The sequence below is a fragment of the Ptiloglossa arizonensis genome, chromosome 4, assembly GCF_051014685.1.
Source record: "Ptiloglossa arizonensis isolate GNS036 chromosome 4, iyPtiAriz1_principal, whole genome shotgun sequence".
Classification (NCBI taxonomy): Eukaryota; Metazoa; Arthropoda; class Insecta; order Hymenoptera; family Colletidae; genus Ptiloglossa; species Ptiloglossa arizonensis.
Genome location: NC_135051.1, coordinates 1,556,482 through 1,580,016, shown reverse-complemented (window position 1 = coordinate 1,580,016; position 23,535 = coordinate 1,556,482). Strand labels below are relative to the sequence as shown.

The following is a 23,535-nucleotide window of genomic DNA, read 5'->3' as shown; positions in this document are numbered from 1 at the left end:
TCTTAATTTAGGGACAGTGACTTTGCGAACTACATTCAACCGAACCACCAAAGTCGGTAGAAGTAGTAAGCATAAAAAATATATGGTTCGATGAAAATGAGCAGATAAAAAATACTGTTACAATAGGTTCCATTCATTTTCACAAATGAAACTTCGAAGATTTTACCAACATGATACTAAGAATATTTTCTAAATTACAGCTATCCTAACAGCTTAATAAAATTTTAATATAATTAAAAATTATCCTTATACAACAATATTTAAGTCTGGTAACTGTAAAGGCCACTCTAAAATTTAATTTTTTTAATTAAAGTATACTATAAATGAATTTTATCATACAAATGACAGTATTATCTTGCAGAAATTTTCAATTATCTCCTGCAATCAGTACTGCATAATTTTCTAACTATGCTTAAAAGAACTCCATATACATATTTTTGTCTCTCTATCTGACCAAATAAAAATTGTAGATCAATTTTACCATGATATCCTATTTCGGCTTATATTATGGCGCTACCTCCTCCTAATAATTATTTTCACATAACATGCAAAGAATGACTCTATCTATCAACATCGTCGGTATTAAACCTTTTCACATTGAACAGATATGTTTTTGAACGAATTCTAAACCCTTGCTCCTTACCACGAGTTGTCAAACGTGGCCGGTGTTTCAAATCTGTATTTTGTCGCAAAACACGACCTACACTTTGTAAGTTACTTGAAACACTACTTATTTCGGCGATTTATCTAACGGTTCCTACAAAATTAAACGCAGTGCATCTTAATCACTCTCTTGTTTCGATTTGTTGAAGCTTATAGGCGTCCTGTACTGTTTCATGTACCATATTTGTTTGGGTTTTTTAATAGGTTATGTATAACTTTTTTGCTCCGCTTTAATAATCGTACAATTTTTGAAATTATAGTTTTCAATTCTAGTTTTCTAATCGTAATAGAAAAATGCAATCAATTTCACTTTTATTTAAAGCATTTCCATGACCCATATTCAATTTTTATAAAATGTAACAGTATTTCTAACTCTATAAAGGCTTGGCGGAATCACTCCTGAATAGATGTAACGAAGAGAAATATCAGAAATGCAAAAACTATTCTAAGTTGATAGTTTAGATCAATTATCTTGGTATTTTACGAATAATCCTTCGTCATAGGTAATTTTAATTCTAAAAATTTTATTAAGCTCTTGGAATAGCTGTAACCTTAAAACTATTCTTTAAGTACCAGATTCAGATCTTTTATTATAACATTTTAGATTCTATACAAGTCTGTCTAATATAATACATTGTTCTAAATACATATCTTTAGACCCTAGTGCGATTTCGGGATAGATGAATAACTTGTTTATTTTGTATCATTTCTTTTACATATAAAACCACACAATGGAATTTAATTAAATTGAAAATAATTGTTTTAATAAGGTCATATTGCAGGACAACACATGTTGCACTCACTGATGGGCTGTTACTTAATTTAAAGCCAAAATTTGCTTTCAAGGCAAATCTATATATGTATTTATATGTAGAATGAAATTTTCTATTACCATAATGCATCTGATTAAGGTCTGTCTTTACTAACTATTGGATTAAGTCCATGTGATTGAGACTCATAGATTTTGTAGAAATTTGGTAGAACTTGGTACATGGGCACCTAAAAACTAAATGTTACTTGTAATAAATATTTGCACCAAAGATAGATAACTCTGCCCCTTATACAAAAGATTTTTTATTCGGCCATGATTGCAGTAATTGGAATAGATCTCCTACATTCCACTGCTACATAAATAATCATTATTTATATTTATATTATACTCAATGTACAACCTAATCAATGACTTGCAAATAAGTAAAAGAATTTTTATCTAGACACCTTTAAGTCATATCCCTGCCAGGTTTCTTTTTAGAATTTGATAACACTCAATATTTTGTTGCATTATATAACAATATTTAGTTCATCTACTCATATAGTTTATACATGCAGGAGCAGAGGGTTATGAGAATGTAAGTGTGAATACTTACAATGGAGACCTGTTCAGACAGTACAAAATTATTTGTGGCATTTTTATGTGAGAACTACAATTTTGCACACCCTTCTCTTTTAGCTTTTATAACTCCAATGTAAACTAAAGAGTGTTTATCGTTATTAAATTATGAGTCCTAGTTTTTCCCTGTTTGTTTTAGTTATTTTGACTTTTAGGTATGCTGAACCCACGTTTGTGTCAGGTTATAGGGTTGAGCCATATAAAAGCTTCTTTTGTTCAATCACAACACTTTATTGATGCTTTTTTAACATACTTGTGCAACAAAAACAGGCAAAGGTATTCATCAACACTAATTGCAAAGAATTTAGTTTAACATGGCACCTGTTGATAATTCACCAAGAGGAAATATGGGTGGATTTGCACTTGAACATTCGGTAAAAGTTGATGATACAATACCAGTACATGTTTATAAATCTACAAATACTGGAATTACGGTTTGCATAGCAGAAGTTGATGGACCTGTTGTTTGTGGCTATTTTGGTCTTGGTAATTTTAGTTGCTTTATATCTGTCAGTTTCTTGAAATATAAGATCCATTTCTGTATATTATTATTTAAAAGTGCAAGTATATATACTAATGTTGTATTTCACATATTAAAAATTTAGCTACTGAGGCATATGACGACGATGGAGTACTTCACATATTGGAACATCTTATCTTTTTGGGAAGTGAAGATTATCCATATAAAGGCGTTTTAGACTTATGGGCTAATAGGTGTTTAGCATCTGGCACTAATGCAGCAACATTCGTTGATTATACTTATTATGCTATGACAACTGCTGGTAGTGAAGGATTCTTATCCTTAATGCCTGTGTACCTTGAACACATTTTATATCCAACACTTACGGTACAGTAACTTAATAATTTATAAATTATAATGTGAGAGTTATAAATTTTCAATCTCCATATTTTATTTTTAAGATAGTCCAATTGATGAAATTATGATGTTAAATACTCTTATAGGATTCGGGTTATCTTACAGAAGTACATCATGTTACTGGTAAAGGTGAAGATGCAGGTGTGGTTTATTGTGAAATACAAGGTAAAGAAAATATTGGAGAATATTTGGTATATGTAGAATTATACAGAGCAATGTTCCCTGGACAATGTGGTTATAAATCCAATGTTGGAGGTAAGGCTCAGATAGACCTGAATCATATAGTTTCTTTCATAGTAAAGCATTACATGAAACATTGCTTTTCCCATAGGAGCATTAAAAAATCTTAGAAAAAGTACTAACAATACAAAAGTAAAGCAATATCATAAAGAATTTTATAGACCAGAAAATTTGACATTAGTTATTGCAGGCCAAATAAAACATGCTGATGTGTTTAAAGCATTACAACTTTTAGAACAAAAAATAATGTCAAAAGTATGTAAACAACTTTTTTTGCACTTTAATTCCTTATTGCTAGAATAAGATTAGAATTAAATTATAAATATTTTAGGAAAGTCGAGGTTTGTTCAAAAGACCTTGGCAAAAACCTGTACCACCTCTTATTGAAAGTGTAGATTTGGATGTGCATTATCCTTGCGATGTTGAAGATAATGGAGTAGTAAATGTTGCTTGGCGAGGACCACTCATTGTTAATGAATTATATGATTTCATTGGTTGCACTTTGCTTTTGAAATATCTTACAGATACATCAGTTAGTCCATTGCAAAAAGAATTTGTTGAAATTGATGATCCATATGCCAGTAATGTTGCTTATTTTTGTCCTGAATATTCAGTGTCTCTTCTGTATCTTGAATTTGAAAGTGTACCAACATCGAAAATTCAATTGATAAAACATCGATTATTAATGGTATTAAATGATGTACACAAAAAAGGCATTGATATGACACGAATGAGTACAGTTATTCATAGGCGCATGCTCAAAATATTGAGTAAATTGGAAAATAGACCTCACAAAACAATAGCAGACATGCTTTTTAGATATGTATTTTATAGCAATACCAAAGAGGATGTAAGTAATTTTCATGATATATTCGACATTTTTTATTTAAAAGTACTTACGATAACTAACGCCTACTTGCATTCGGAATTTTAGTTGGATCAGAGATCAAACCAAATAAGGGATCTCAAACAATTGGGAACCGAATCAGAAACTTATTGGCTGCACCTTTTAAAAAAATATTTCCTTGATTCTCCATTAGTAATAGTAAAAGGAACTCCCAGCTTACAAAAACGATACGAATTAACCGAGAAAGAATTAAAACGTGTAGTCAAACAAATAGAAGATTTAGGTGAAGAAGGTCTTCAGCAAAAAGAAAAAGAGTTGGAGGAAGCAATTACTAAGAACAATGTGCGTATAGTTTCAAAGTCCAGATATACGAATATTTCTATTTTTTCTTTCTAAAAGTGAACATTTTATGCATTTTAAGATTCCAGTACCTGATAAAGTGCTAAGTTCGGTACCTATTCCATCGACTGATCTTATCAGCTTCCACCATATTAAAAATTATACAACAGAAACTGAACAACATTTTGGATTTGATTTGCAAAAGCTGCCATTTTATACGTACCTAGATCATGTTAATACAAATTTTGTTTATGTATGTATATATGTATCGCTTAATCAAATTTGAAATACTACTTAATCATTCATCAATTTAACCATTTGATTATTTTCAGATGTTTGTTATTATGAATACATCATCTATTGAAAGAGAACATAGATCTTATATTCCATTATTACTGGAAGTCATTATGGAGTGTCCAATAAAACGAAATGGACAACTCATTCCATATGAAGAAGTAGTAGCCGAATTAGAAGCAGATACTGTGTCAGCTGATACTAGGCTTGGAACTGATGAAAGATTTTCATGTGGATCATGTGGTTACAGTACCCTTTTGATGCTTTATGTAATATATAAATATATATACAAAATTTTACTATTACAACTGTAACATGTTAATAAACTATTATTTTTGTTGCTTAGCTTGAAATAGAAAAATATGAGAAAGGTGTACAATGGATTAAAGAACTTTTGTATGAAACTGAGCTAACACTTGATAGATTAAAAATAATAGCTGCAAAAATGATAAATGATATTGCTCAAGTTAAGAGAAAAGGAAATAAAATTGTAAATGATCTAATGAAAGGATTAATGTATAAGAAAGGTAAGCAATCACACTTTAGGGTCATGTAATATTTCCGTAAAAAATTATTATTATAACATAATCTTGAATTTTTAGACAGCAATCAGTTTACATCTGGTGTGCTGCAACAACAAAAGTTTCTTACTAATCTCGTAGATCGGTTAAATGATGAAAAAGAGCAAAAGAAAGTTTTATCAGAAATTGAAGCTGTTAGAAAAGCTTTAACAATGCCAAAACATATAACACTCTACATGGCAACTAATGTGGACAAATTAATTGCTCAAGTACAAAATGTACATAGACCATGGGACACTCTCTTTTCTGAATTCGACATATCAAATAAGACTAAGTAATTATTACTTTTAAAATTTAAATATATATCTATATTGATACATAAATTCTGACACATAATTTAATTATATAGGCTTGAAGTTATCCGTGACTCAGCATTCATAAATCTTCCAGCTGAAATCCCAATTCAAGGCTTTGTTACAGGATTAGGATGTATAGAATCCTCATATTTATCTCAAAACTGTCGGTGTATAAATGATTACCAAAATCCAGATTTGGCACCTTTGCTTGTTTGTTTACAATATTTGACTCAATTAGAAGTAAGTAAGAAGTTAATTATGTTTGTTTAATATATTATTTAAAAATGATATCTTTATAGGGTCCTATGTGGAGACTTATTAGAGGCCAAGGTCTTTCTTATGGGTATGATATGTACCCAAATCTAAATGAAGGTTTGCTATATTTAGTATTTTATAGATCAACAAATATTCTAGCTGCATATAAAGAAGCAAAGTCAATTGTAGTAAGTATACATTTGTATACTTTAGTGATGAAACATATTTTTAAGAAAAATGTTTATATTTTCAATTGTATTTTTTTTTGTTTACATCATTATAGAATATTTTTATTTCTGATAACAAATGGGAGGAATTACTTTTCGAATCAGCAAAATCGTCTTTAATATTTGAAATTATTAAAACGGAACAGAGTGTAGGTGACATGGTACGACGATCATTGAAATCGTATCTTGAGAACGTCTCACATAATTACATTCAGCGAATGATAAATTGTATATCTACAGTGACAATTGGGGATATGGGTTCCATAGCATCTAAATATTTGACAGCGTTATTTGATCCAAAACAATGTAAAACAACTATTGTTTGTCATCCATCTAAAGTATTAGAAGTAGCAAATGAATTTAAGTTGTAAGTATATAATTTTCCTAGACGTACATTTGATATATATATATATATATATATATATATATATATATATATATTTTTATATTTATATGTATTTGTATGTATATATTGCTTACAGAATGAATCATGATCTTAAACAATACAACTCCCTTGAAGAATGCGACATAAACAATTGGTAATTTTCAAGGATTCAATTAGATTATTAACCAAAAATTATATTATTTTTATTCGAGTCGTTTTAAACAAAGATGTAATTACGCTTATTGAATATTTAAAAACGGCTTGTTAATTCACATTTGTGAGTACAGGTTAGTGCAAGATTCTAATATGTATTTCAATGAAACTATGAGTACCATTACAATATTCAGTGAAGCAATTAAATAGTATTGCAGATTCAATATATTAATACATTTTGCTACTTTTTGTACAAGACTCTAATACTCAAATTACATATTACAAATACCTGAAACAAAAATCAATTTATATTAATTTATAAAATTTGAATCTTCCAATATTAAATTTAATTTAATTGTTTATGAGTAATGTACATGTCAAAAGAACACCATACAACAATTATTTGTATTTACATTAATACAGAAGTTGATAAAGAAATATTTTCTATTTCTAATGTTGAAACTCCTTATTGTTTAATTGATAAATAAACTCCACTATAAATTTGTAAACCAAACATTGTAATACTTAATGTATCCAATGGTTTTACATCAGGTAATTCTTGTCCACAATGATATGGTTTAAACTTTGTCAAAGGTAATGTAACAGATGAAAATGTATTTTTTGACATTAACACCTACAATAACATTTTTATTACTCATTGTATGTACTCTATAACCACTCTTTAAGCAAACAAGAAAATGTATATTTATAAATATATAATAAATATGACGAAAACACATTATTGAGCAAAAATTAATATGCTCCAAATCAAACAGGTAGAGGTCATGAGAATAACTAGGACTTGAAAGATTTTATAAACTTGTTAGGGTATCTGGACTTTTCAAAATATACTTAATATGAAATTGTTAAAATGTTTCGCTTTCCATCTTTGAAAATGAATGAAAATTAAGACAGAGCAACATCTGATTCATGAGACATTTATCTTCTGAACCATTAAATGCAATAGTTGTGAATATGCATTGCCACTTTAAGTAGCAATGGGGTCTAGGAGATGTATTCCAATTACTGCAATCATGGCCGAATAAAAAATCTTTTGTATAAGGGGCAGAGTTATCTATCTTGGGTGGAAATATTTATTACAAGTAACATTTAGTTTTTAGGAGCCCATGTACCAAGTTCTACCAAATTTCTACAAAATCTATGAGTCTCAATCACATGGACTTAATCCAATAGTTAGTAAAGACAGACCTTAATCAGATGCATTATGGTAATAGAAAATTTCATTCTACATATAAATACATATATAGATTTGCCTTGAAAGCAAATTTTGGCTTTAAATTAGGTAACAGCCCATCAGTGAGTGCAACATGTGTTGTCCTGCAATATGACCTTATTAAAACAATTATTTTCAATTTAATTAAACTCCATTGTGTGGTTTTATATGTAAAAGAAATGATACAAAATAAACAAGTTATTCATCTATCCCGAAATCGCACTAGGGTCTAAAAATATGTATTTAGAACAATGTATTATATTAGATAGACCTGTATAGAATCTAAAATGTTATAATAAAAAATCTGAATCTGGTACTTAACGAATAGTTTTAAGGTTACAGCTATTCCAAGAGCTTAATAAAATTTTTAGAATTAATATTACCTATGACGAAGGATTATTCGTAAAATACCAAGATAATTGATCTAAACTATCAACTTAGAATAGTTTTTGCATTTCTGATATTTCTCTTCGTTACATCTATTCAGGAGTGATTCCGCCAAGCCTTTATAGAGTTAGAAATACTGTTACATTTTATAAAAATTGAATATGGGTCATGGAAATGCTTTAAATAAAAGTGAAATTGATTGCATTTTTCTATTACGATTAGAAAACTAGAATTGAAAACTATAATTTCAAAAATTGTACGATTATTAAAGCGGAGCAAAAAAGTTATACATAACCTATTAAAAAACCCAAACAAATATGGTACATGAAACAGTACAGGACGCCTATAAGCTTCAACAAATCGAAACAAGAGAGTGATTAAGATGCACTGCGTTTAATTTTGTAGGAACCGTTAGATAAATCGCCGAAATAAGTAGTGTTTCAAGTAACTTACAAAGTGTAGGTCGTGTTTTGCAAAAACATACCCGTTCAATGTGAAAAGGTTTAATTCCGACGATGTTGATAGATAGAGTCATTCTTTGCATGTTATCCGAAAATAATTATTAGGAGGAGGTAGCGCCATAATATAAGCCGAAATAGGATATCATAGTAAAATTGATCTCCAATTTTTATTTGGTCAGATAGAGAGACAAAAATATGTATATAGAGTTCTTTATGAAATTACAATTTGGATAAAGATACTTCCACTTAACTAAATGGATAATTATGATACGACTGTATTTATTTCGATAAGTATTTTTAAATTTATTAATCTTTCTGTAGTCCATCGCTAATTGTAACTGTAGCGCCTAAGACGTAACAGTGGCGCCATGACACTCCACATCGAACGATTTTAACGGATTATTCGTAAAATCTTCGAAATAAGAAGATAAACGAAGTAGGTAACACGTATAAGGATATTCAATTTTTACTATTTACAATTTGAATGTCGTTACTTGATATCGTAGTAGGTCAGTGCAAAGATTAAATAAGCAATGATTAGTCAAAACTTTGATGATTACAAATTTAACGACGAAAGACATTAACGTAAAATTTTTAAATTCAACAATTACTTTCTAATAATTACAATTATTTACGTTTCCCGAAAGTATTTCACGAACATGAAATGTAATTGACAGTGTGCAAATATTAAGGGAAAGCTGTTTTTTTTTTACAAACACTCGATGAAACAATTACCGCTTATTAAATTTTCCCTTAATTACATTTTTGTAAAATACGGTGGTAAATTTTAGATTTACTTTCATTTTGAATTGAATTCACTTTGAAGTGATTTCATTTTGAATTGGCTTCTTCCGGGCAGATTCTTCCGAAATCCCTCTCTTTTGTTAATTCATCGAAAAACGATCTAAACACGAGTGTTTTTCCATCGTATGTTAGGAAAATGGTTTGGGTTCGTTTTTACAGCCGGGAGTTCTACCTAAGGTATCCTTTTGATCGACGACGTAATGATCGAAATACATGGTTTTACGCATTTAACCAATCGCTCGCATATGTATGGTTATATATATCTACCTACGTTTTGGCGGGAACGGAATCGTCCGCCATTATTATTACTTCCCCTACTTCAATGGCTAACTGCGCGAAAGCTTGCGCCGGGATCATCATTTGTTCCGTGGAAGTCAACCTGTCGAGATCTGTCTGAACTTATCTGAATCTCTTCGGACTAATTTCGACATTAACAAGGTGTGTATTGGTACCTAATTACTTCTAATTGCTTCTGATCTACTCTATTGGCATCTTTATTCAACATTAATATACTCTTGATTATAAAAACAATTGGTATCGCGAGAAAAGTTGAATCAGATTTTCGCGATCACTTTTTCTTCGATCTCCAACCGACACCAATTGTCTCAATGCTCCTTTGCAACGTATTCCGTCTTTAATTGTTACTCGGTTGTAATAGATATATACATATATCTTTCAATGCATTTGCTTTAAGTATGTGTTTCATTACTGTTACAGTTGCTGATTTCAATTTGAAAGGAAGGAACGCGTACCTTCGGCGCGGAATCTGTAGATATTTTTCCGTGCAAGTTTCAAAATATTTATAGAAATCAGGAGGTATTGTGAAATCTGATCGATAAACAAGTCCCTAATATAATGGTATAAAATTAAACAATTTTTTATAATAATTACATTCATGAATAATACGTTATTATGTTACTGAAAATCCCATTTCTTGGAAATATTTTTGTACATTTCACGATGTTCGTCTTGTACGTTCTATAAGACGGATGTATTTATCTAAGAACGTATATTCTGGGTTCTCAGAAAAAGCGGTATTCTAGTGACGAACATTCGAGACAGAAAAAGAATAGGATGGCAACAGGCAGGTCACCGCTTACTTCGAATGTTGTTTCTCTGTCTCTTTCCCTTTCCAGAGAATATAATGGCCGAGCGCAATGCGGTCGTCGAGTCAGTGTTTGATACGTTTAGCTTGTTTGTTTAAGTTTTTCGGTGCTCAACGGCACCGTGTAGAGTTTCGTTTACATCTTAAGGACACGCGAAATAAATTTTTCTTTTCGAAATAAATATCACTCATTACCGGTATGAAAGTCAGTACATCACTGAAGAGCAGTATTGGGCGATGATTCACAAGCGATTAATGTAAGTATTTTCGTATTCTATTCTGTGTACGCTCAGAAACAAATTTATATTGAAACTAAAATCTCCAGAATTCTAAAAATAAATTATTATCTTCTCTGTTTTTTTTACAGATTTCGAGGAGTGATTGTGTTTGAGAGAATGTGGTTTGCCATTTTTTAAATGTATGGCTAGGTAGGTAGGTAACATATTTTTGGTATGTGTGCTAAGAGTATTTAGGTAGGGCCAAGACAAGTCGTCACATTCTCAATTCGGGTAAGCGCATTTGCGCATGATGTACCTGTAGGACAATTCGAAGAATTGATGGCGAAACTGGTCCAAACAAAACATGCCGTTTGCTTCGGGCGTTGCTGTTCTGTTCTTCGAATTTTTCCGCTTTAGTTTTCGCGGATGCGGTCACAATATTAGGCGTCGAAACGAACGTTACGCTCGAGATTCTTCACGCGTGCGTGCACGACCAACGATTCCTGGAATCGTTTGCACGGTCGCACGGTCGCAGGCGTGCTGCACCGAATGTCGGATCTAGGAGTTTCAGATTAGTCAGTGCCGCCCGAGGAAAGAAGAGACCTAGACAAACTGTCTCAAGAGACAGGCTGTAAGAAACGGCTCTTCATCTTCGGATTTTTTTACGACGATGGAAGGTCATTACTTTTACCGTTTTGTCATTGTACTTGTCAGTAGTTATGTAGATGGTATGTTTGTTGATTGGCACGATACATAGGCACGTACCTATGTATACACATGTATCACTCGTGCTCCTCACCCAATTGTGCGCTGGTTATTTGCCGTTCGAATTGATGTTGCGAATTGATCGCAATTGAAATTAGTGTTGCGGATAATGAATCACCATTCGCGATTTTTACTGGGAATATTTTGATTTCGTATGTTATAAATTAGTGTTGCGGACAATGGAACCCTATTCGCGATTTGTATTTCATACTTAATATTTAAAGTTACGTCGCAAATTAGGGAGTGCCCCTCCCCCCGGAACCCGTGGCTGTTCTCGGGAATATCTTTTCTTGATTTTCCACTCGGGGTTTTGTTTTCATTGTCTAATAATGGCTGCCGATTTTGTTTCAGATCCACCGGAGCTGCCACGAAACTGATGTTTTTGTCAATTGACTAATTATTTTGTTATAATTTCTTCATGTTGCAAATCGAATGCTTGTCACTGGCGATACAGCTAAAACGTAGTTATATTCGATGAAATATAAATTTCAGATTTCCAAATATTAATTATACAGAGTGTAATTTTTATAAATCATATATTTTTGCTACACTCTGGACGCATAAATTTAATGAAAATGTAAACAATTTTTACATTATCCATTTGTGTGATATTCGTTTTCATAGTATCTTTCTTTGCTATATTCATATATTGTATTTTTCATTTTTATATAAGAGGGGGAATTTCTGTACTTTTACTTTTCTGGTTTCAATTTTACTATGATTGGTAGCAAATACCTCCTCAAACAATACATAATAATTTTGTATGTTCACTAATGTATTTTCTTTACAGCTTTATCAAATTTATGCCTAAACAAGTTTTTATTGCAGAATCCATCTACACAATTCTATTGAAACCATCGGTATGCAGTAATCGAAAATAAAAAATCCTATGGAAGAACTAAAAGGTATAAAAAGTATTTGGAAAGTTATCATTTATAAAATTAATTTAATATTTTTGAGTTTGTGTTTCAAGAAAAGTATTACGGCATCAACGATCACAAAAAAACGGAAACACATTTGATATTTCCTTTTTTTTCTCTAGATTTTTTTATAGACAGGATGCAAATAAATAATGTTTATATTTAGGTACACTCTTGTACAGGGCCAAGTAGGCAGGTAGTTTATAAGAGAGCAGAACACTGCAGTGTTTAGTTATCTATATTATGTAAGGAGAGTATTATTATTATTATTATTATTAAGTTACTTTGACGCTCGTACAGATAGGACTAATTAATATTTTACAATTATTGTTTATGTAAGTAAGTTTCGTATCTGGTATTGTAATGTTTCCATTAAAATTTTGTGTAACATGCCGTTTCATCTTGAATTGATCATCATTTTGTATTGACTTTAATTTCAAGTAGCCACAATTTAAAATGGTTTCTTCCGGGCAGCAGATTCTTCTGAAAACCCTTTTTTATTAGTCCTTCGAAAAACGATCCAAACACGTGTTTTTCCATAGTATGTTAGAAAAGTGGTTTGTATTTGTTTGTGGTATTTTTGTTTTTACAGCCGGAAATTCTACCTAAGGCACATATGCAAGTGAAGCAAGTGAAACAATTAAATCGTTTTTGTGCTTTTTCTCTTCATTATACAGTGCAGATCTATATAAATCAATCCGTGTCTACGAATTAAATTGTAATTTTGGGCAAAATATTTCGAGTTCACTTATTGTTTAATTATAATACAAGAATATTTATTTCCATGAATGTTTTTTAAATTTATAGTTTCTTTTGTTACAGATTACCAATCGTAGCGATAGTGCCGCACTACTGATGGACGCTGTGACACATTAGGAGCCGCGCGCAATGCGGCTAGTAGAGTCAGTGTTTATTGCTTAGATTTGTAATGTTTTTCGTTGCAAAGTGGCTCCGAGTACAGTCTCGTTCAGAGTTTATGGCCCCGCGATCTAGATTCAATGTTTCTCGTGTATTGTAAATTCTCTCCAGAGCATCGTGGCTCTCATTGCTCTTTGAATCCCGACAATAGAATCACTTTTGTTCGCTGGCTTTGATACTCGGTCGCGTTGCTAATTTAGTTTATTTTTTTTTTTGTAACATTTAAAATTAATCGTTAGCGGTAGTAGAATCAGTGCATGCTCCACCTTGGATCTTCTACGATGACATTTGACTGGGACGTCCACGAGGACTTGGCGGACCAACATCGTTGAGGATTTTGTCGAGGTACTTACTCGTTCGTGTTCTACGATCGGTGAGTCGCATGTAATTTTGTATTCCTCCGGTCCCCAACCATGTCCGAGGACGAAAGGTCGAAATCGAGACGGGTGACCGGTTGTATTTATATTTGTTGATTTTGGCGTGTACAGTGACCGCGAGTATATTTACCATATACTCGCGAGCAATGATATTTCTTATGTTACTTGTATGTATTTCTTAGTTCAGGTTATAGAGCCTTCTTGTATACCGCGTTTTTCATACCGCGATATGATCATTTAGCGAAGAAGTCGGATACTCTCCGACTTCACATCTCTAACGATTAGTATTACGCAAAAACGATATTATTGAATATTTGATTAGTTTCTATATTGTTCGAGTCTCGCGTTAAAATATGATTCGAGTATTAACGTTTATCCATACTTTTTTAGAAATACGATGTTGCGTTTCATATAAAAGAAGGCATTGTGCGATGGTGGATTTCCGAGTCAAAGTAACAGATTTGTGCACAATTTTCCAACTTTTAAAAAATTTGCTTTGACGACAAAATCGATCAGGGGTTATTCAATATTTTGAATAATTAAATAATTTATCTTTGATTTTCTTGATTAATTTTTTCTTACGAATAATTCTCTTATGAAAATTTCTTTGCATAGTAGAATTTTCTAATTTTCTCTTGAGTTTTCACAAATAAGAAGTCGGGTCATTTTATTAGAACGAAAGAATACCGTATGCATTAACCACCTTTTCTAGTTCAGGATTTTTAGCATGATTTTTCCGTGTTCGTTGCCTGAACCCGTTCAAGTGGCCAGGTGTTGCTTGCTCGAGCGAAAGCAATGGACAGGATGACATAGTCGGTAAGATTTACGACAAAATACATAAACGGTTGACAAAGCGCTAGTGTATCGTCCACCACGTATTACCCACACGTGTGTACGTGTGGTTAGACTGTGGAAATGCGTCGGTTTGAAACTATATCAAGGAATCGATATATTAAATTACATCGATTGTATTAAATATCAATTTGCCATTAAATACGTGTGACTATTGTCCAGATTATTACGTATCTATATAATCGTTTGCATATATAAAGACAATAACGCGCGTTCTATGAAATTTGCGCAAGTAGCTTCTCGAATGAATGTATATGCAATTCAATTTTATTGTACACATTTTACCGAAACGTTAATACGTTTCTACGTATACGCAATAATCGCTAGCCTTTGTCAATTGTATAGAAAAAATTGGTACGTACTGTTATGCAGGAGGGAAGGGTTGAAGGAACACTCATACACTCATGTAGAATTCAACGATCCCTTGGCACTTTACTGAAGATTTATTGAAATAGACCGACTGACACAAATTTCACGGACGTACTTAGCACTTAGACATGACTCAGAGAAGAGTGATCCTCGGGGTCTTCGACGGGTCTTTATATCGTTCGGTGACAAAGAAAGAGTTCGATTGCAGCATGAGGTTCACACGGGGAGTCACGTAGGCTGGTCCAAAAAGTGTTTTGGCTGCCTTACGTTATCTGACTTCTATGAATTGGCTCGCATGGAAACAAAGATTAATCTTAAGAACGCAATGCGGTAGGTATCGTAGCATGATTACGGTTTGGTATAACAGTATGAATAATGATAGTAATTTATATAAAGAATGAGACAATGAAAGATCATAAACAAAAAAGTGTATTAAAATAATTTCAACTTATGTTACTTTGAAGAAGATAATGATGAACAAAATTAATTACCGTGATACTAGTTTCGAGTGATACAGGCAAGTATCTACTTATGTTGAAAAAGCAATAAAGTGTAGTTATAAAGATTAATTTCACGTCACGTAGCACCAGCTCTGTTAAATGATACGCAAAAGGGATATGATAATGCAGAAAGTAAACGTACTTCATTTATTATATACAGTTAGCGAAAAAAGTATTCATACACCAGTAGGAGCTCTACATTTAATGCCGTTAACTTTTTCTACAGAACATTAATTTAACAACGAAATATGGTACAATATAGGAAATTAACACAGTTTTTAAACGATGTATATCTTATTAAAATTGAAGCATCTTAATACATATTATATAATAAAATTCTTAATGAGTACGGAAACCGCTGGGAAAAAAGTATTCATACAGTAGATACTTTCTTGAATTACTAATCAAAATAACAAATTAATAAATGAATTAATATTTCGTTGGATATCCTTCACTGTCTATTGTGGCTTGCAATCGCTTGGGCATTGATGCAACTAAATTATTTGTTATATTTTTATCAATTTTTGCCCATTCCTCTTTTAACGCACTCTTTAGCTCGTTTTTGTTCAAAATTGTATGTTTTCGAACACGACGTTTCAGTTCTTCCCATATATGTTCTATAGCATTTATATCTGGAGACTGTGGAGGTGTTTCCAAGACATGTGGTGTATTGTATAACAACCATTCTCTAACTAAATGAGACTTGTGTTTGGGATCATTGTCTTGCTGGAAATAATAACAATCCGATATCCCTAATTTTTCTGCACTTTGTTTCAAATTCAATTTCAAAATATTCAGGTATTCATATTTATCCATAATTCCTTCAATGAAATACAAATTACCCAAACCATTCGCGCCCATGCACCCCCATATCATGATGCTCCCTCCACCGTGCTTTAGTGTAGGCTTCATATTTTTTTGGGTTTAAAGCTTTTTCTTTTTCTCTCCACACTAAACATTTTCCATCTGTTCCAAAAATATTAACTTTACTCTCGTCGGAGAAAATAACAGATTTCCAAAACTCTAACGGCTTATTTATGTATTTTTTTGCAAATTCAAACCTTTTTTTTCTATTTATTTCATTAACACTAAACCTACCATGCGCGGTCAAATGACCGCTTTTGAAATTTCATTTAGAATTTCTCGTATACAACGTTATTGTATGACCATGTAGCTTATTGACTTTTCCTATAATATTATATACATACAACCCATTTTTTAATATTCACAACTTTTTTTAATATTTACTTTCTAAAAAAAATTTATATCATGTCTAGCCTACCACGAACGGTCATTTGACCGCTTGAAAAATTCATGTTATTTACAACTATATTCTTCGTAACAAACGCGCGATTGGAACAAATGCATATCGTTCCTTGGACGACAATACGATTTTGTGATCCTACACGAAATTTCGCAGTGTATAATAGAAATTATTACGTGGTATAAGTGATAGTTTCGACAAAGTCGACAGATCCAACAATATTTTGTGGTATTATTTATAATTGTTTTTTTATTTCTGGTCTCAATGTTTTTACTCCGTTTGATTTATATTTTTATATTTTAGTTTTTACTTTATCATTTGTATATTCACTCCCAAAAATATCAAGACATTCGAGGAATATCGATTTATTAGATAAAATAAATAATATCGACGAGGATTGTTCGGAAGATGACCAAGAAGTTTCCGATATTGATAATGATACAGCAGAAAATAATTGTGGCTTATCTGATAGCGATACGGACGAAGAGAATATTTTGAATATACGAAAAGGACAAAAAAGAAAGAGATTTATAGTTAGTTCCGAAAGTGAAAATGAGGAAGAGATTGAAACTGCTATGGACGGAACTGTTTGGCAAAAAATAAAGGAAGGGTCTAATCGCGGAAGAGCACCGATTTATAATATTTTCAAGGAAATATCAGGACCGACAGGATACGCTAAACGAAATATTACAAAGGGCAAAGTTGAGTCAGCATTTTCCTTGATTATTGATCATAACATGATTGAACATGTAAGAAAATATACGGAATTAGAGGCATTTCGCGTGTTGAAAACGAAATGGAATTTATCTATTGCAAAATTATATGCATTTATTGGACTTCTATATGCACACGGCGCATATGAGGCTAAAAATATGGATGTATCAGTTTTATGGAACACGAAATGGGGTCTGTCATTTTTCTCGACAACTATGAGCCGAAATGACTTCGCAGAAATCATGAGATTTATTCGATTTGACAACAAAAATCAACGAAGCCAACGCTTACAAAACGATAAGTTCGCTTTGATCTCTGAAGTTTGGTACAAATTTATCGAAAACAGTCAAAACTGTTATAAACCAGGAGCATTTCTTGCTATAGATGAACAATTATTTCCTACAAAAGCACGTTGTAGATTTACTCAATACATGCCCAACAAACCGGACAAATTTGGCATAAAATTCTGGTTAGCTTCCGATGTATGTATAAAAAATAGTTTTCTATACATTCCAAGAAACAAGGATGGAGTTTTGGAAACAGTGAAACTACATTTCTTTTTATATTATACTTATCGCGTTAGTAAAGTACAAAACATCGGATTACGTATTATGGAAAAAATAACGTACGTTTTTGATGTACATATTATAAAATACAGGTGGTATAAATTTATTGTGCAGTGACTCCACGTTGCCTTAATAACGTAAAATATGCTACTGCAGTACTCAACACCTGAAAGAAAACAAGTATATATTACAATACCAATTTTCACCGGAAAAATTATATGCTATTACAGTGGAATGTCGATTAAACGAAATCATCATTATAAGAAAGCCTACCTTTATGTGTACAAGTTCTCTTTCAGCAACAAATTATGAAAATATACAAGCTCACTGTTAGCAACAAATTATGCGAAGAACGAAAGAGGAAGAGGATGCGTTTTACGGCTGATGTTTCTGGCTACAGAAAATAAACTTCTGCCAATGTTAGTCGTGCATATGCAGGAATTTCCACTTTCAAGTGACACAATCAGAACTGCACAGTTTAATTGAAATAAGCATAGGTAGCAAATTTGATTTGCAACTAAAACTTGGTTACATGTTAACCACCTGGCGAGAATATCTTGGGTAGACGTATTATTGATAGTTTGATCGAGAACTTTTTTTAATGAAAGTAAGTCCAAACATTACTTGACTCTGACTTTCTATCGTTATGCATTACTTGATATTTCTGTAAACATTCAACCAGGAATACTCAGACGAATGTCATATTTGGATTTATTTCCAACTGGGTAGAGAGAGAGTGTTGGGACTTGGCGGCTCCCTTTGTACGAACAAAGACAGAGGACAATCGGCAGTCATCAAAGCAACGCGGGGACACATCAAGGAGCACTCATCGGGCGGCTAGGCCTTTGGAAGGTAACGCCGCGAGGAGCGGTTAGTTTCAAGAGGATCGACATGGGTTACAAACAGGAAACGATTTCCAGAATGCTCTAAACAATACGTTGAGACGACCGGCACGGCGGTCAAGAACTAAGGAGATAGTCTTCCCAGAATTCGAGCGGACAACGGCTGACGCAACGCAGCTGCAGTCCACGTGGACTAGCCGATGGGATTTGCACGCGGCACCAAGCACGCGTTTTTCCTCCAGGATGTGGCCAGAAGAATTCGACAGTCTTTCACAATCGACCGGAAGGAACAGGTCGAACAATTGACGCACGGGCGAACTCCCGATTCAAATAACGCTGCGATCTTAGCGTCGACGCCGACGGGCGTGTCGACTAAGTATAACGCGGGCGAGCTCCCGACTCTACGATCACGATCAGATCAAATATTCAACCATCGCTTTCTTATATGCGTATCTATTGTAATAATTATAAATATTATATTGTTTTAAACTACAACTTTGTAACTTCAACTCATTGTCTCGACCGACCATTACAAAAGTTGGCGCGAGGCAAAAACAGAGAGAGACCTCTCCCCCAAATTTCCAGTGCACTAATAATAGTCTTACGATGACTGGACCGCGGACGAAACACTGGAGCAATTGACCATCAGGCAAGAACAATCACCGACCCGTCGACCGAAGACTGTACATTCTTTAGGAATGGAGGTTGGGGACGCGATCTCAAGCTTAAAGCGAGGGAAATGGCCCTGGTCCGGACCGTTTAAAGGTCGAAGTCATAAGACGCGCGTATGGTTCAATCCATACCGGGCTGTTTCGCCTCTACAACGCATGTCTACTACCTTGATCAAAAAGTTCTAGGACTGTCCCCCGTGTGTCGCTGTCAATCACCCGATTGTTTCTTTTTTTTTTTTTGTTAGGTTACCATATCTGTCATTAACACTTCCTTCCAATTTCAGCATCATAGCTTGATATTTGTAAAAGTTACGTTGTACTGAGCACATCTCCTTTGTTCGTGTCTTCGATTTTGAAAATGGCATCATTTGAGCATCAACGAGTTTGCATTAAATTTTGTGTAAAAAACGGATTTAACGGTCCGCAGACCTTGGATATGTTGGAGAAGTGTTTCGGCAACGATACTCTTTCGAGATCAAATGTTTTTCGATGGCACGAACGCTTCAGAAGTGGTCGTGAGTCGGTCGAGGATGACAAACGCAGTGGCAGGCCGACAACGTCGAAAACCGATGAAAACATCGATAAAATTCAAGAAATGTTGTCCGAAAACCGCAAATTGACCATCATAGAGCTGGCAGAGGACTTGAACATTGCTTATGGATCCGTTCAAGACGTTTTGGTTAGTGATTTGGGCCTCAGACGTGTCGCTGCAAAACTGGTGCCGAAAGACCTCAATTTCATGCAAAAAAAGGACCGCGTTGAAATCGCGAAAGACATGATTTCCAAGGCCGAATCCGACCTAACATTTATTAAACGTATCATCACTGGAGATGAGACGTGGATTTATGAGTATGACACACAATCCAGACATCAAGCGAGTGAATGGCGTGCACCGGAAGAGCCGAGACCGAAAAAACCACGTCGTTTTCAGTCAAGAAAGAAGGCGATGCTCACGGTTTTCATGGATTACAATGGTGTTGTGCATCAAGAATTCTTGCCAGAAAAACAGACAGTCAACAAAGAATATTATTTGGGCGTTTTGAGACGTTTGCGCGAAGCAATTCGTCAAAAAAGGCCAGATTTGTGGGCAAACAACTCGTGGATTTTGCACCACGATAACGCACCGGCGCACAATGCGATCCTTATCCGCGAGTTTTTGACGAAAAACAACACGAACACTATCCAGCAGCCTTCAAATTCACCAGATCTGGCTCCCTGCGACTTTTTTCTGTTCAACCGAATTAAAAAACCGCTTCGCGGAACGCGTTACAGTACCCGAGAGGAGGTCATGACAAAATCGAAGACGGCTCTGATGGACATACCGAAAATTGAGTACCAGCGGTGTTTCGAGGATTGGATCAAGCGCTGGCGCAAGTGCATTGCAGTCAATGGGGACTACTTTGAAGGGGACCATATCGATTTGGACGAATAAATTTGTATTTTTGATTTTATGAATAAAGTCCTAAAACTTTTTGATCAAGGTAGTATGCCAAGGAGTATTCCTCGTCAGATGGAAAGTCGGTTCTATCAGAACCATACTCAAAGGGCCTTATCAACCACTGACGTAGATGAAATCGTATAGGCTCATTTGCCTACTCTCCATCTTGGGTAAAGCATTGGAGAAGCTGATTCTGCTAAGAATGAGAAATGTGTTTCTGAACTCAGACTATTGCTCGGATCGGCAATACGGATTCAGGCATGGACGATCCACGGAAGCCGTGTTGGTGAAGTTCAGGAACCGAGAAGGAAAGTATGTACTGGGACTCTCCTTCCCGTCCGTGCGAAGCTAAAGGACTTTGCCCTGATTCCGGACGAGAACTGTGTCTGTGGCGAGGCCGAGACGCCCCCACACGTCCTGTTCTACTGTACGAGGCACCGAGACGCACGAGAACTCCTACGACAGGCAGCCGAAGGCAACGACCTTTCATGGCCGGCAACAGAGGCTAACCTTGTCATCAAACACCTATACCAGGAGTTCCGGAAATACACGCGCGCGGTGCTGGGCAACAACACCATCAAGGGTGAATAATTCGAACGCACGACGCGACGCTACAGGGACGAACTTCTCCCCTGCGTTGCAAAACTCGAACAACATCGAACGCAAAATGCAACGATATAGGGTTGATTATCTCCCCTTCGAAGCTCAATGGGACATGATTCGAACGCGCAAGGTGACAAAACCCAAGCGCCGCCTGCGCCCCAGAGAACCAAGAATACGGCCCCGCCACAAAAGAAGGATGAACCGGGTGAAGCCACCCGTAAAAATCCAAAAGAGCCACGGGCCGTAAAGCCCATCGTAAATCTCATTTTACATCGCTCTATATCGAGAATTATACATTATAAAAACAAATATATGTGGAACAACGAGAATAAATAGAAAAGGTATGCCTCCGGAATTAAAATCACACCAATTACAAAAGGGAGAGGTCGTATTTTGTACAGAAGAAATATCGGCGATAAAGTGAAAGGATAAGAAAGATGTCGTTATACTAACTACTATGCACGATTTAGATTTTGCTGAAACAAGGAAACGGAACCGATGTACGGAACAAAAGAGTTTAAAACCAACCGCAGTAATTGATTACAATCAATACATGGTTGATGTTGGCGACCAAATGTTAAGTAAATTTCACACTATGCGAAGGTGCAAAAAAGCCTATAAAAAAATATTTTTTTTATTTTATTGACACGATGCTGCTGAACAGTTACGTAATCTTTAAAAATCATAAGCAAGATCGAGCGTTTCATGTGTATGAACAGCTATTAGCCGAAGAAATTGTTGATAAATACTTAGCCAACATAAATGTAAATAAGACATCTGTCAATGATTTCATTACGCGATTTATTGGCAGATATTTTCCTGTACGAATACCTGCAACTCTAGCAAAGAGAAATACAACATCGACACGATGCGTTACATGCTTGAGTAAGTCAATTCGAGACAGTCTTTAATGTCGCAGCATTATTTATTGACCACTTTTTAAAGAATTCCACGAAAATTAATCCACTTTAAATTAAATAAATTTCTTCTATGTATAAAAAATATTTGTTCTTCTTTGTTAAAGGAAAAAAAAAAAAAAAAAGTAAAATGCGATATTTGCTATATAATATTGTGTATTAATCGTTTTGAACAGTATGTTGTTAATAAACTCCATAAATAATTTTGATGTTCGTTACTGCACATACAATCAACCGCTCGCGGTGATACGGGTCAGTTGTCAGTTGAACGTAACTGTCAGCTTAAGCAGACCGATGATGCTGTGTCGGGACAAATTCCAAACTGTCACTTTTTAGTGAAGGATTCGAGTCGCATTCGAATCCTGATTCGTCAAAGTAAATTTAGTGAGGATTGGTGAGAGTCGCGACGAATCACCTAATCCAAACAAATAACTTTACTTGAAAATTATTCGGACGGGAGAAATAATGGGTTGAAACGGACAGCGTAACGACGTGACGACCGGTTGACTAGCTTGGTGGGTTTATATACAGTTGCTATCTGAAGCAGGTTCTTGGTGGAAAATGGGTTGAATTGTTTCTATAATAACAAAGAAACAACATTCAATGTTATTATTCACACCGTTATTTTTTCTGATCACTTTTCTCACATGTCTCTATACTTTACACTTTGTCTTATCTTCTCTCACTCCCGCCACATGTCTCCTCATTCACTTGTCTTCCTACCAATCGAGATCTCACTTATCGACGCTAACTTCACTGTAACTAAGGGTGCTTTTCTTACATGTACATAAAAAAATCTTATATAGTCATTTATGTATGCATACGATTATTCAGGTACCATTCAAGTTTTTTGATACTACTGAATCATTGCACTTCCTTAATAATTTTGTTGGCTACCTGTTTCCGATTTACGTTACATAAATTCGTATTTCCAAATTATTATCAAAAGCTCTGTATTAATTTTTGTTTACCGTATCGTTGACCTGAATAGTTGTAAATCACCTGCTGATGAAAATGAAAATTTACGAATATTACATCTTCAGTACGAATAGTAATTTTTTAT

General features: G+C 34.1%; 1 protein-coding gene across 7 annotated transcripts; it reads left to right on the top strand.

The window, feature by feature from the left end:
- Nucleotides 1–657: 657 nt before the first annotated feature.
- On the top strand, nucleotides 658–7,007 carry LOC143145963 (uncharacterized protein C05D11.1). Of its 7 annotated transcripts, XR_012991816.1 has the most exons (16): nucleotides 735–1,166; nucleotides 2,209–2,539; nucleotides 2,659–2,900; nucleotides 3,017–3,185; nucleotides 3,262–3,425; nucleotides 3,502–4,020; nucleotides 4,105–4,359; nucleotides 4,439–4,609; nucleotides 4,689–4,919; nucleotides 4,997–5,177; nucleotides 5,253–5,505; nucleotides 5,581–5,767; nucleotides 5,827–5,970; nucleotides 6,066–6,376; nucleotides 6,492–6,681; nucleotides 6,971–7,007. XR_012991816.1 is itself a non-coding variant. In XM_076309843.1 (15 exons), the coding sequence occupies exons 2-15, from the start codon at nucleotides 2,368–2,370 to the stop codon at nucleotides 6,550–6,552; spliced, it is 3,060 nt and encodes a 1,019-aa protein (XP_076165958.1). In that variant the 5' UTR covers nucleotides 658–709; nucleotides 2,209–2,367; the 3' UTR covers nucleotides 6,553–6,880. The 7 variants fall into 7 exon arrangements, 6 of the variants coding, with proteins under 6 accessions (XP_076165958.1, XP_076165960.1, XP_076165962.1 ...); XM_076309843.1 differs by lacking the exons at nucleotides 735–1,166; nucleotides 6,971–7,007 and adding an exon at nucleotides 658–709 and having other exon boundaries at nucleotides 6,492–6,880; XM_076309845.1 differs by lacking the exons at nucleotides 735–1,166; nucleotides 6,971–7,007 and adding an exon at nucleotides 669–709 and having other exon boundaries at nucleotides 2,355–2,539; nucleotides 6,492–6,880.
- The last annotated feature ends 16,528 nt before the right edge of the window (nucleotides 7,008–23,535 follow it).